Source organism: Abrus precatorius, unplaced genomic scaffold (genome assembly GCF_003935025.1).
Source record: "Abrus precatorius isolate BTA unplaced genomic scaffold, Abrus_2018 Scaffold7, whole genome shotgun sequence".
Lineage (NCBI taxonomy): Eukaryota > Viridiplantae > Streptophyta > Magnoliopsida > Fabales > Fabaceae > Abrus > Abrus precatorius.
This window is the reverse complement of record NW_020874417.1, coordinates 29,007,603-29,022,148: the sequence shown is the minus strand read 5'-3', so window position 1 is coordinate 29,022,148 and position 14,546 is coordinate 29,007,603. Positions and strand designations below refer to the sequence as shown.

The 14,546-nt window shown below is 31.3% G+C and overlaps 1 protein-coding gene across 2 annotated transcripts; it reads right to left on the bottom strand.

The window, feature by feature from the left end:
• Nucleotides 1–23: 23 nt before the first annotated feature.
• On the bottom strand, nt 24–6,865 carry LOC113870987. 2 transcript variants are annotated; one of them, XM_027507618.1, is made up of 8 exons: nt 6,620–6,865; nt 4,944–6,416; nt 3,814–3,932; nt 2,227–2,805; nt 1,634–1,946; nt 907–1,072; nt 607–709; nt 25–461 (listed from the first exon to the last, which is right to left on the bottom strand). In XM_027507618.1, the coding sequence occupies exons 2-8, from the start codon at nt 6,090–6,092 to the stop codon at nt 344–346; spliced, it is 2,547 nt and encodes an 848-aa protein (XP_027363419.1). In that variant the 5' UTR covers nt 6,093–6,416; nt 6,620–6,865; the 3' UTR covers nt 25–343. The 2 variants fall into 2 exon arrangements, with proteins under 2 accessions (XP_027363420.1, XP_027363419.1); XM_027507619.1 differs by having other exon boundaries at nt 24–461; nt 4,944–6,736.
• Nucleotides 6,866–14,546: the final 7,681 nt, after the last annotated feature.

The window sequence follows — 14,546 nt, the reverse complement described above, 5'->3', positions numbered from 1 at the left end:
GTTTGTAATCGCGCTTGTTTTTGGGGAAAATATTGTAGATATAGATTGACCAGCACCATATTTTTTTTGGGTGGAATCGTCTGTTTTTATTCACATATACAAGCTTGGAAATTTTAGAAAAAGAGTAGGATTTGGAAAGAATAATCGGGCCAACTATTTATTTACGCAAGAATGATGAATCAACAGCGCCATTTGCTAATCCAATTATACAATTCATGGAGTTCCATATAATCAGAAAAACAAAGGCATCTAGAACACTTATAAATATGAACCTCAAGACTTCCAGAACTGAGATCAACTGCCTCAGATCTTTCCTTCTTTCCATGCCCTTTTAACTTCCTTTTTACAGTATGGAATATGCTCGGACCACCTCAACAATTGGTGCTCGGCATAAAGGACACTTACCTCCACCTCGAACTAACTCATTGGCACATTTTGAACAAGTGCACATGTGCCCGCATCTGCAGGAAATTGCAATTTGTTGAACGAAAGAGACAAAACCATTGATCAGAAAATGTAATCAATATAAATTACAGATCCCCAAATGAAATCTAGGGCTATATTTTGTTCATCAGCACAAATTATGCATGTATAGTGCATAAATACCTGTACAAAAGAGAATCGATATGGTTATCACAACATACACAGCAAGTTCCTTTTTTCACGTGCCCCCATTTGGACCCATCATCAGATGTCTCAGCACCCAATCCTACAATATGAATAAATATATAATGTAAATAACTGAAGATAGAGAAAGACAAACACTGATAATAAACACTTAAATATATGCAACCAATACAGCTGCACTATGGTTAAAAGAATAAAATCCTTCATCCAAAGTAAAAGGAAAAAAAAAGAAAACATGACATATAACTGCATTGGGCAAACAGGAAATAAAGCATGCACCATTTTCACCGGCTGAGCGGTTCAGAGCTGCAGAGACTTCCTGTCTGACAGAGCGCTGCAACTCCAGTTGCATATCCATGCAAGCCTCCAGCATCCTCTGCATGTGATTCATGCCTTGCTGAAGTCTTGCCATGTCTGATCTTAAATCATTCATTATCTCCCACTCCTGCTCCCAATCAGCATCCAAAACCAGTACTTTAAAAAGAATTTTAATAAAATATAGTATGAAAGAAAACTATATAGGCAAAGAAAGAACTCCAAAAATAAGTTGACCTATTGTCAGAAAGGCATATCAATAGTTAACACCTGAATGACAACACAGAACTCAAATGATAAGTAGCCAAAGCTTTAAAGCTACTTAGAATTTTTCATTATACAAAAACTTTGTTAGATTCAACTTCAGAGTTACTTGGATATCATATTAAATAATCTGCAATCATTTGGAACAAAATGGATGAGACATGATTAACATCCCAAACCTAATCAAATTTAATAACTTTCTAGCTTAGATTGGTATCCTACTAGCTTAGTAGTAGCTACCAATGATCTTGCAAAGAAGCCTAAATTGATTGCACATAAAAGAATGAAAGAAAGAAGCCACATACTACTATATTCTATATGCCATTTCACAGTTTTTATTTTTTAAGGATGAAAATGTTATATAATGAAAAGTAGAAGACAACCAAAATAAATGTCCCTAAGGCACATAGATTAGAAAGATGCTCACAATTTCAGAACGATGCATGCTATGGCGAGACCATCCAGTTTGATGCAAATCCTGGTGCCACAACGGTTGTGGTGGAGGTACTGGTGGAGAAGGCAATACCATTGAAGGTCTGTTAATGGCTTCATGTTGACCCTCACCACGTTCATCACCCTGCTGGTCAGGGTCCCGTTCAGGTGAGGCAGGAGTTGGTGTTGGCAAGTTCCGATGCAAATCCCAGTCAATGGGTGCACGACCTTGCCTTTCCACATATGATTGTATTAGTTGGTCCAGACTCTCTCGGAAACCACTACGAAGAAGGTTAGAAACACTTCGCCTGAAACATGAATAAAAATCCATAACAATCATAAGGCTAAGTGGCTAGAAGAAATGAAAGCCAATAAATGGAATATTATCAACCACGTTGTGTACAATCTCAACATACAAATGGACCTTTCATTTTAGATTTTGGAAAGGGTTAAACAGGTATTTGTACTAAAAACAAGATACTTATGGGAGAAATTCATTTTATTTCCTTCTCCCAGACCCCTGTTGGCATTGGGATAAAACAGGCTGAAAGCAATCTGTAAGGCAAAAGATCCAAAAGGGAAGAATACCTGCTCAGAAGTTCTCTAAGCTCCATACTGTATACATTATCATCATCAGGTGGATGAAATCTATTGAATCTTCTAAAGGGAACACCACGGCGATTCCTTGAAGCTCCAGAAGGTCCTTCGGACCAATTACTAACAGCTTCCCTCGTGTTATCATCGTGCCAAGCTCTTTGAGTTTCCCGCGGATGATCTTCCCCAGCTAAATTTCTGGGAGGTTCCTGTGGCCAATCATTGACTGCCCTCCCATCTCTAATCTGGTTGAACGGACTCTGTTGCCAGTTTCCTCCCCCTTCTTCAGCAATTTGTTCCTGCCAATTCACTCCTTGATTACTAGCTTCTTGCCAACTAATACTCTCACTTGTGCTACTCTCCAGAGTTCCTGTTTGATTAGGCAACTGTCGCACATCAGTTTCCACACCCCTTCTCTGCTCTTGTTCATAATTTTCTTGTTGGGCATCTGCCAAACTGTTTGCTTGGTTTTCATCACTTCTTGTTTCACTAACATTACTATTTGATGTGGTATCAGGATTGGAGCCTGCTTGACCACGAACAATATTTTCTAATCTTGAACGAAACCCCTCCCTGAATTATGCCATTTAAGTGTCAATTCTTGACAACTAGCAGTGATGGCAAGAACAAGTTGTAAATCAAACCAACACACATTATTTGAAGAGATGCATAATTTATCATAAATGTATGTTATATAGAAACTTCGGTTTTGTTAATCGAAACCCTTAGAGCTAAGTTTAAGCATCCAAAAAAAATACATTTTTATTGAAAGAAAAAATTATGACATTGAAAATACAAAGGTGCAATAAGCATATTATTTGTTAATAAAATTTTACTACTTTTGAATGCTTGAATTCAGCCCTAAGGGCTGAGGTTAACAAAACCATATAAAATGTAAAAGAATTTTAAGAAAAAGGACAGAAGCCAAGCTAACACACCATAACCATGTAATAGAGTTCATCAAATAGAGTAAGAAATTTACGAGAGAAAACCAAAGTGCAAATGGACATAAATAAATGAAACTGGGATATTAGCAAATAATAAATTAATTGCAAATATTTTATTTGTAATAAAACTCCAAAGAAACCTAATATAAGTATCTGACCATAAGAAAACCAGTAAGATAACTTGAGTACCTAGATTAATCTCCAATGAAAAAATGGAGTAAAATCAAAATCCACCATTGTGCATAAGTTACTTATTATGTATGATATAAGGGTAAAATAAAAATCCACCAATGTGTGCATACGGTTACTGCTCATTGACACAGATGATACAGCATCCCAACCACTTTTTATTTTATTTTCTATGCCAGGAGTTCCACTACTTGAGTATTAGACAGAAGAAGTGCCCACAACACGGATTAAAAAGACTAAAGATAACATTCGATTTTATTTAAATCATAGGACAGTACAGCAATTTCTTTTGTATCTTGGGGATGCCTATGAGGGAAAAAACCAAGTTCTTCAATATTATAAATTTAGATTCTAAAAAACCAGAAGAAACAAAAATTAAAACCCTAATTAGACTGAAAATAATTAGAGACTGCAAAAAAAAAAAAAAAAAAAAAAAAAACTCTACCTTAAACCAGAGACTGTGTGTCGTTGTCTTAACTGAACTAATTCACTTGCAGCCATAGACGGAGGCCTCTCATTTTCAACAGTTCTTTCATTTCGGAGGAATCTACCTCTGAGCAGTGACTGAAAAAGGTAATTTAGTATAAATATTAAATAATCAATTTTCAAGAGGAGCAAGTATACCTGTGGAAAAAGTGAAAACAAACAAGTGCTATGCAGATAAACATCTTCAAATCATTCATTATGTTTTCAGAGAGAAAATAATTGAAAGAAAACAAGCAATCAACTGGATGAATCAAATTGAAACAAGATATAGAACAATGAAAGGAGATCTCTTATAATAAGCATGTTATAGAAATACAACTTGGCCCATTATCCACTACAACAATTAATAGAACAAAAAGGAATTAAATATAAAACTTTGTTTTTCCTTCTTTCCATTATTTCCTTCTTGAAAAAGGTTTGGTAATCCAGACCACCAAAAATACCTCTTGAATAATATTCAAAACATGTCATGCATTAGGCTACAAAAAAACCACCCAGAAACACTTTTGAATTTTATATTACAATAAAAAATGAGCAGGTGATTCATAACGTTCCAAACAATATTTCACACTAGCTTTTCTAAGGAAGTTAACCACAGTAATTTCAAGCCAATATTACATGGTTTCTTTCATTTTCTAAAAGGTCAATTCCACAAAACAAATTAGAGAAAAGAAACAACAGCATGTGTGATAGTTTCCACTTTCCAGAACATGTAGCAGCAACCTTAAATACAGGAACCAATAACAATCTATGAGTATACATCCAAGGAGGGAAAAGCCACAATCAAAACCTGACATAACAGAGAACAGAGTATGCAGGTTATTCAATATTAAGACAACATAATAACGGGTCTATAAAGTTTTAATCCCAATCAAAACCAAACATATCAGAGAACAGAGTATGCAGATTATTAAACATTAAGTTAAAAAATAATGCACACTTTAACAGGTTTGATAAAGTTCAAATCCCAACCATAGTACAGTAACCGGTGCCTCTAATTGAATTTGACTTCTTGTAAGATTTAGTGGAGACACCATGACTAAGACAAGCACAAATTGCAAGAAAAATCTAATAGAGTACCCAACAAACCTGAATACGGTTGCGATGAGCAAAATCAGAAACAGCTCGGTGCTCCAACAAACCCTGCAGCTCTCTTTGTCTTTCTCTTTCTATCCTCACAAGCAAATCAACTAGAGCCTGTCTTCCCCGCAACCTCAACATGTCCCGCCGAACATGCTCAGGCTGACCCTCATCATTATCAGTCACCACATCACGGACTCGATCAACTTGAGCACCTTCACTTACTTGAGTATCCCTCCGGCTCCCACGAGATCCTCTCTGCTGGCTAGTCATTTGTACCCATTCCCTGACAATTCTTACCCTCTCACGCTCTGTTTCTCCAAGCCATTCTGCCCTACGGTTATTGTTTCTCTGACTCACATTAGACGAATGATCACTAATACCACTTTCCATCCATCCCCTAACAATCTGCCTAACTCTCTCCCTCTCAACTTCGCCAAGATCAGGAGATTGTTCCCTGCTAGACCCATTATGATCCACATGTGCATTCCTTGATCCAATGTGATCATGTGACCAAGTACCATAATCATTTTCACTTTCACTTGCATCCCCCAAACTCCCTTGATTCTCACTGCCTCGACTATCAGACATGGTACTGGACACATTGGTATTAGAGTCAGAATTCCTTTGACGGCGCAACCTTTCCCTCATCCTTTCACGTGCCCGGTTCAATAAATGTTCATCTTCCAATTCACGCCACATCTGCAGAATGGCAGATGCCTGAGTGCTGGGCCTCTCCACAGCCCCCTCCTGGCCAGAAGTTGGAGACTGTGACCCCCTCAGGAAAGAAGAGTCCAGCATTGAGACGGTATGCAATCCTGCGAGCGCCATCAACTCAGACTCTCGATTCCTCCTCTCAATAGTAGTTATCATCTCCTGTGCCTGCCGTGCAGCCCATCTGCTCAAAATCCGCGAATGACGCCTGCGTGCAGCCGAAGACTCAGCTAAATCATCCCCTTCAAGATCAGACCTCCGCCTCCTCCGAACTAGCTGATCACCCTCATCGTCCTCATCATCTGGTGCACGGGAGGAGCTACACGAAGCAAACGACATACAATCATCCAAGTGCCCGCGCATAAACTCCTCCAGTCCACGCTCAAACTCGGCGTGGGCATCAGCAGGTTCAGGCTTCTGCTGTAGCGGCTGAAAATCTGTCATCCTCACAGAACCTTTCTCTCTCTACCCTCCTTACCACTACACTAATGAACTCACCCAACCCAACCTCTATGCCCCTGTCTGTATCAACCCACCAAGACCAAGCATAAATACAGTTCAAACAAACCCCATTCCTATAACTAACATAAATACAACCCAGTTGCTAAGCCACCATTTCAATCTCTCGGAAACCGAAAAGAAAAACAAAAAAGAAAAAGAAAAAAGGGAAGCCCAATCTGAGAGTCAAACCCATGGGGAAATAGGGGGAAAACATAAAAAGGGTTTCCCTAATTAAATCGAAATTCAAAGCCCCACCACACATGCCACCTGATAAACGATACGTGTCAAAATCACCATAACACAACCAAGAAGAATTCAGGTGCAAAAAAACAAAAAACCAAAAACCAAAAACCAAAAAGAGAATTGTCAAAATCAACCCAATTATCCAAATCAAAATCGGGATCACCGAAAATACGAGGATGACGTGGAAATCAAAGCAGGGCGAGAAACAGAAGAGGCAGTGCACGTACCTGGGAATTGGTATGAAGGCGAAATGAAAACCCTAGATTTCGTTGGAATGGAGGAAAATTTAGAAACGAAGAGAGAAAAGTGATGAGAAAATTTGGTGAAAGAATAGAAGACGCACAACACAAACAGAAAAAGAAAGGGAGATGAGGGGAGCCTTTGATGGGACAATTTATAAATTATTACAGAGGAGAGAGAAAGAACAAATAGAGAGAGAGAGAGTAGTGTCTTCCAAATCTAATCTTAACACTAAATTTGTGTTTTCCATTAACCCTTCATTATAAACATAAATAAATAAATAAAAGTTTTGCCCCACTTTTATTTTATACAATTTATTTTGCTCATCATATTTTTTTTGGTGCAATATGCTCATCACATTTTAAATAGTAGAGTAATAATTTTGTATCCACTCAAATGAAGACAAGATCATAGAACTAATGCGATTTAATTTCCATCACCAACGTTAATTAATTAACTCTTTCAACAACAAAAATAAATCCACACCCAATCTAATTTATTTTGATTTTATAAATTTGAATTATTTATCTTATAGCTATAATTTATAACCATAATAATCATGTTCAGAAAATATTACAGATTGATCATTTATGTAAACATTTTTCACTCAACTGTCCAATGACTGTTTGTAATTTTCTTACAAGTTATGAATGTTTTGAGTATTTTACTATTTTCAGACATTTTTTATGGCAAAGCACAGGTTTCATATTCCTGTTTTTAAAAGTAAAATTAATGTTTTCTTATATATATATTCCTTTTATTTCATAACATGTATTTCATACCATGTTTTAATACATAAAATTTTATATATAGTAATTTTTTATTGAAATTTATATAATTTAATGCATTAATGTTAGTAAATATTTTAATTTTTTGATAAAATTTATTATTTTTTATCATATATAATTATTATACAAGTTAAAAAATTGTATTTTAGAAATCTTTTAATTAATATTTCTTAGGAGGAATTTATTTTCATGTATCAGCAAAATAATAACTATATACCAAATTTAGCTTAAAGTTAAGCATAATTTTAATAAAATTAATTTTAGTTATTAAAATATGTTTATGGTTTTTTTTGGTTTTTTTTATGAATTAATTTGAATCATATATTTTTATTACAACATATATTTTATATTAACAAATATAAAAATGTATAATAATACGTAAAGCTTATTTTGTTTATCATTGCTGTTTGACGTAAACAAGTTATTACTTTTTAAAATGTCAAATTAAATGAATATTTTATAAAAAAAATACCAAAAAAATATAATATTTTAAGGATACTTTTTTTTATTTGTAATTCATGTGGACTACGAGTCAGTTTTTCTTTGAAGGTGAAATTGGAAACAGATTTATAAATAATAATAATAATAATAATAATAATAATAATAATAATAATAATAATAATAATAATAATAATAATACATAATTCTTGAACTGAGTTTAATTAAGTAAAAGCCAGGAAAATGCTACATACGTACCTTAATATTTTTGCTATTTTTTTCCATGAGTTTTGGTACATTATTTTTTGTTAATATTACTTGTTAGGATTGATTTGAAGTATTTTAAAATAATAAAATTTCTTTAAAAAATACTTATTATATCCTTATATTTTTAATGAAGAAATAATTTTTATATAATAACTTATATTTTTTATATACTTAAAATTATTATTAGAATTAATGTTAATCTTTTATTTTATTTTTTAAGACAAATCCTATTTGAATTACGGCTAAATGCTAAATATGTATGCCTTTTTTTTTAAAACGAAAACACTTTCTCACTGTTTACTTCATATTATAAATTTAATTTTTAACAAGAGGGTATTTTTTATATTGTATTATTGTTTTTATATAATCACATATTTTTATTTTATCACGTAAGTTTTTTAAAATCTTATGTTATAACAAAACAATATTTTTTCTTTAATTGATATAATATTTATTTTTAAATGTATTTAAATTTATTAAATCAACATTAAATAAATATATTAATAAATCAACATAAGTATTAGATACTTTTTATAATTAAATTATTAACTTTTAAAATATGACAGAAATTTAATTTTTTTAGAATATGATGTATATTTACTTTTATTGATAAACATCAAGTTATATTTATGATGTATAACATGTGATTCAACTTCTATCTTATAAATAAAATTACTCTTTCTAAAAAAACAAAACCTTACTATTATTATTTAATTTAATTGCTATATTTAATTTACTATTTTCCTATATTTTTTTCAATAAAAATTAAATTGGCCAAAAATATGCAAAGAATTTTTATTTAATTATTTTTTGGTCAAATAAATATAAAAATTTATTGTTATTGACTAAAAACAAATTAAGCAAAAAATGTCACTATAGTTTTTTTTGGGAAAAGAGTTAAATTAAGAGTAGTTAAGAAGTATGCAAAAGATACCTCATTCTGGGTCCTTCACTAGTTTTCTGCTGCATGATTAGATATTCAAACAAATTATACTCTTATAAAATTAATTAAATTTGTTGAAAATATAATTAGTAATAGATGGCAATAACACAAGAAAAGTTAGTATTTTTGTTCAAACAAAATTATCATTAATGCATAACTTTTTCAATTTAATCCATAATTTTAAATTTGAATTTTAGAAAAATAATTTTATGAGGCTCAAACTGAATTGTCTTCTATAAAGGACATGTATAGTTTAAACCAAAAGAAATACCCTAACAAAAAAATATTAATTACATTGTAAACAACTAACTTTTTAATTACTTTTTTCAATTGATTATCATTATTTTTTCAATCTATCCTTTTTATTTATTCATATAATAACTTTAAATTATATTTAAATGATTTAAAAGCCTATTAACAAGTTGAAAAGGATATTTGCCCAACATTAAAATAAATACAAATTACATGAAAATAAGTATTGTTCTTTATTAAGTATATTAGATATATTAACTTTCACCAATCTTTTTTCAATGTTTTTTTGAATAAAAATCAAGTTTGATAATAAAATAACAAAAATGTACATGAATATTTAAAAAATACTAGTTATTTTTTTATTACTGTATTAGTATTTAATGATAAGAAATTTAATTGTATGTTTTAATTGTTTCATTAGAAACAAGAGTAATTATCAACGAGCCACATGATCAAACATGAGAACTCTACAGGACTCCATTGCTTTCCAAAAACAAAGGTTTGATATAAATGAAATCAAAGGAACAACTTGCTTCTCAAAGCCATCGATTGTGAGTTTTCAGATCAATGGCCAACTTGTTCACGGATTAGAAAGAGCATCACACAAATCTACTTATCACTGTACAACATATTCAATGCAAAATTGAATCATGACTTCACATTGTCAATAACTGCTACTCTTGGACCTATGCAAACTATAGTCATAGCAAATTTTAACCATTAAATTTATAATTATACGATAACAAATTTTTACATGATAATATTAAAATTATACGATTTTATGATGAATAATTATAATTAAAAGCACAAAATTCATATATAATTGCAGGATCTAAAATTTGTTGATATTGCATGTTATAAATGTTCAAATATAAAATTTGATATATATATGATTATGAAAATAATATAAGATGATTTAATAATTAAATTAGTGAATTTTATATTCTATAAAAAGTTATTAAAAGATGAAAATGTTTAAATTTAATGTTAGTATCAACGGGTTTTATATATATATATAATTTTTGTACTGTAATCTCACAATCATGCAAAAAATTATCAGAAAAATACCAAAGAACACTCCTCTTGTGTGCCATTGTACCCTGCTTGCTTCAACTTAATTTCTACCACGAATGAGCGTTGGTTACAAGGAACGATTACTTTTTGCAAAATTGTCGAAAAAAAAGCCAAAGACAGTGTTTCAAAAGCTTAATCAAATAAGCTTTTAACAGTAAGTCTTCATTTCTACAAAATCCTCAGTGTTATCCATAATTAGTTACTTGAAGCAAATGCAACCTTTATTATATATATGCCAATTTTGCCGGACATGTATGGTAGCAAAATTCAACATAATTACCCATCACAGATTCTTTCCTGTTCGAAAGTACCCACCAAAAGTGAAAACAACGGTTTCCCTTTATTTTGATCGCATTTATCTAAATGTTCAACCAAAGTTACCTCTCTTGTTTTTGAGTTGCTTGTAATTAAGGTAGCCTGACACATTTAAGATCATGAACCAATCTAACATGCTAGCTTATCCATTGTTTTTCCTTTTATTACAATGATGACAAAAAAGTTTAAATTTATTATTTCATATAAATTATTCAGATCTCTCGTTACCAGTCCAACATTAATAGCTTCAAGCATTATTCAGATTGTCCTTTCATTGAGGGTAAAAACCAGGGTAGTAGGTTTTTGTCACCCTTTTTACAGTTGGTGTTGCTTTGTTTTTTGATTTAGCAAGTGGGATTATGTTTTTGTGGTATAATTGAATTGAGGTTAGATTATGTTTTTGTGGCTTATTTTCATAAGGGATGTGTTGTAAAGGTGGGGGAACGTTTAGTTGTTACCTTTTGCATTGGTGACTCCATTGATTCGGTAACAGGTGGAGAACAAATTTGGCCTTTTTAGAACTAAGTACATTATTTTTTTGGTGATAAAGGAGATTGTATTTGTTATCCTTTTTTAAGGTGCCAAAGTCGGTGATAAAGGAGATTGTGACTATCCAACAAAATTTTTTATAGAAGGATATTAAGGATGAGTCTAAAATTCTCTGGGTGAAATAGGAAACGATATGTAAACAGCGAAAGAATGATGGCTTGGGCATTAGGAATGTGCAGTGGTTTAACTGGGCGCTTCTTGGTAAATGGATGTGACGAGGTGTTGATTGTTCTAATTCATTGTGGGTGCAGGTGTTAGAATTTAGGTATGGTAGATTAGCTTCTTCTATTCAGCGTTCATCAGTTCACAACAGATGTTCTTTGTGGTGGCGTGATTTGCTAGAGGTTATTCATCAAAGGAATGTGTGGCTGGATGAGAAGTTTGATAGGAGTGTGGGTGCAGGTTTACACACTCTTTTTTGGAGAGATAAGTGGGTAAGCGGGGTGCGATTGTGTGAAGCATTTCTGCAATTATTTGCGGTAGCGAGGAATGTTGAATCATGTGTATTGGAGAATGGTTTTCATGATGGCAATAGGTGGGTTTGGAACGTTAGTTGGTGAAAAGGACTCTTTCAGCATGAGATCTCAAGCTTTAATCTTTTGTTGGAGCTTGTGGATGGAGTTTTTATTAAGTTACTACAAGAAGATAAATAGGTATGGAGGGCAGATTCTTCAGGTTGTTATTCAGTGCAATCTGTGTATTCATGGCTATTTGAACTTTTTGGTAGTCCTAATAATGTAGATCAGTATGGCAAATGCCTTGCAAGGGCTATGGAGAGGAAAGGTTCCTCTTAAGTGTCTGATATTTTCTTGACAATTGTTATTGAATGCACTTCCTTGTAAAGATTTGTTGATTGATCGTGGTGCTCAAATTGGTGATATAACTTGCTGCTTTTGTCATGGTTTTGAGGAACTTCTAACTCATTTATTTTTAACGTGCTCAGTTTCATCTCAAATCTGGTACTTTATTGCGTGTTGGCTTGGATTCTCACTGGTTTTGCCTTCAGATTTATCGACTCACTTGTTTTCTTGGGTTGATATTGGCTGTAGTAAAAAAGAAGGGATATGCTTATTAATTATTTGGGTAAATACAATGTGGTCTTTGTGATTACATAGAAATAGAATTGTGTTTTCTAATAATATTTTGAATGAGAGGGGGTCCTAGATTCTATTATTCTGAGGTTTTGGAAATGATTATCACTTGTTAGTAAGGGAGAAGCTATTTTGTTAGTTGATATTTACACCCACGCAATTGCATCCATCTTAACTTTGTATAAGTATATTTTTGTTTTCTATTTCTCTGAGTAAGTAATTTTTTTCTGTATATATGGGTTTTGAGTTTCCTTAAACTCTCTTTAATAATATTTATTTTACCTATAAAAAAAAGTACATTATTTTATGTACTTCTACAACTCTCATGTTAATAATATCTTGTTTTGCTTATAAGAATAATAAAAATATGAATGATGATAAATTTTCTTGTAACTTATTCAAATACTAATGATATTTTTGCTAAATTATATTTCTGGGTTCTTTAATTTGAGTTATGCATGATTTGTTCTTAAGTTTTTTTAGTTAATTAAATTTCTTTATTTTAATATCAAGTAAATTTTTTATTAATTTTCTTTTATATGACCTTCAAAATTTTCTTTTATATTTATTTTTTTAGGATTCATGATGGATACTGGATATAAAATAATTTAAAAAATTAATAAAATTTGAAGGATTTTATAGAATATGAGATTAGGATTTAAAAAGATGAATTAAAAAAATAGTAAAATTTGATATTTTGATTTGTCAGTTTTAAGTGAGAGAATATTTAAAATAAGTAAAAAAAATAAGAATTTGATCATTTTATTTTAAAATTTTAATAAAACAACTAAATTTATCTAATTTTTAAAAATATAAAAAAATTATTAAATTTAAACTAAAATCGTAAATAGTAAAAATGAAAGGGACAAAATATAATTAAGTTTTATTTATTTAGTTAAAAACAAATTATTCACAAAGTATAGAATAGGAATTCAAAAGTTACATTAATCGTAACTAAAAAGTTGGCAATTAATGAATTTGAAACTCAAACCTTGAAATTTCCTTCTAATTAAAAAAAGTGTGTTTCGAAGCAGTTAACAAAATTAATGTTTATTTTATCCCTCACTTACATGTACCTAACCTTGTTTGGGTCAAATAGTGGCTTTAATGGTTTGTTCAACCATCAATCATCACAGTTAGTGATAGGGCTGACCTGTTAATTATATAGTTATGACTAGGAATATTATTTTTACAATATTTGGTTTCTCTAATTAAAGCATGGAAATTGGAAATCATAATGAAAAACACCATGAAATTACAATACATTTTATAGAAAAATAGTAAGGTGAAAAAGCATCTTAAATTCTATCAACTTTCACAGGCTAAGATTCAAAAACTTCAATGAAACACAGATTTAGAACTAAGAGAGTCCCAATGTCAATGCCATGATCAACTTCTAATGTCTATAAAACGTTTTTTTATTAAAATTTACAACTTAATGCAATGAAAGAAAAAGAAAACTCAAGCAAGCTTTGTAACAACACGATCCAATCGTATCATATAACCATTTTGAAAAGGTTTCATTATCAACATGAATAAAATGATATTAGAATAAAAGAAACACACTGGTCACACCTAACCAAAATTGGATGACTGGTTTTACCAAGAAAATGATATTCAACATGAATCTTCTTAAAATGGTGGAACTGCGTGCAATTGTTTACGATCAAATGTTATAGTGGTCCTCATTGTGAAAACTAACCTAAGACCTAATTATAGGTGGGAACCACATTTTCAAATTAATAATGATTTCACAATTCTCAAGCATGATTAGCAACTCAATATAATATTTGATCATTTTTGGACTCTGATATATTTTTTTTCGTTCCCAAAGTTCATATATTAAACATTGTCATCATGTCTCACTGACTTTTATTTTTAATATTTGATGGGTATCTTCGTGCTTATGACTGTGAGACTAATGTCTCAGACCTAGGTGGTAACTATTAACTAAAACTCTCTTCAAAGTTTGGTAAAATTTACTTGAAGTCATAGATATTGAAATTGAAAAAGTAAAATCAAAAGAGTTCTAAAATATAGAAACAAGAATTAATCATCAATGGTCTCAAATATAATTGCACATTCTCAAATATTTTCCATCAAAATCCAATTGAGTTTCTTTTGTTTTGTCAACTAGGAATGGAATTAAGGATGGTATTAATTTTAACTAAAAAAAAAGAGGGATGATATCAACTTA

Excerpts from the sequence above, each read along its gene's own strand:
- LOC113870987 (XM_027507618.1), bottom strand. The coding sequence starts at position 6,092 with ATGACAGATTTTCAGCCGCTACAGCAGAAGCCTGAACCTGCTGATGCC. Across the intron at positions 3,933-4,943 it reads CTCATCGCAACCGTATTCAG|TCACTGCTCAGAGGTAGATT; the intron begins GTTTGTTGGGTA and ends TACCTTTTTCAG. Across the intron at positions 1,947-2,226 it reads CTTAGAGAACTTCTGAGCAG|GCGAAGTGTTTCTAACCTTC; the intron begins GTATTCTTCCCT and ends TTCATGTTTCAG.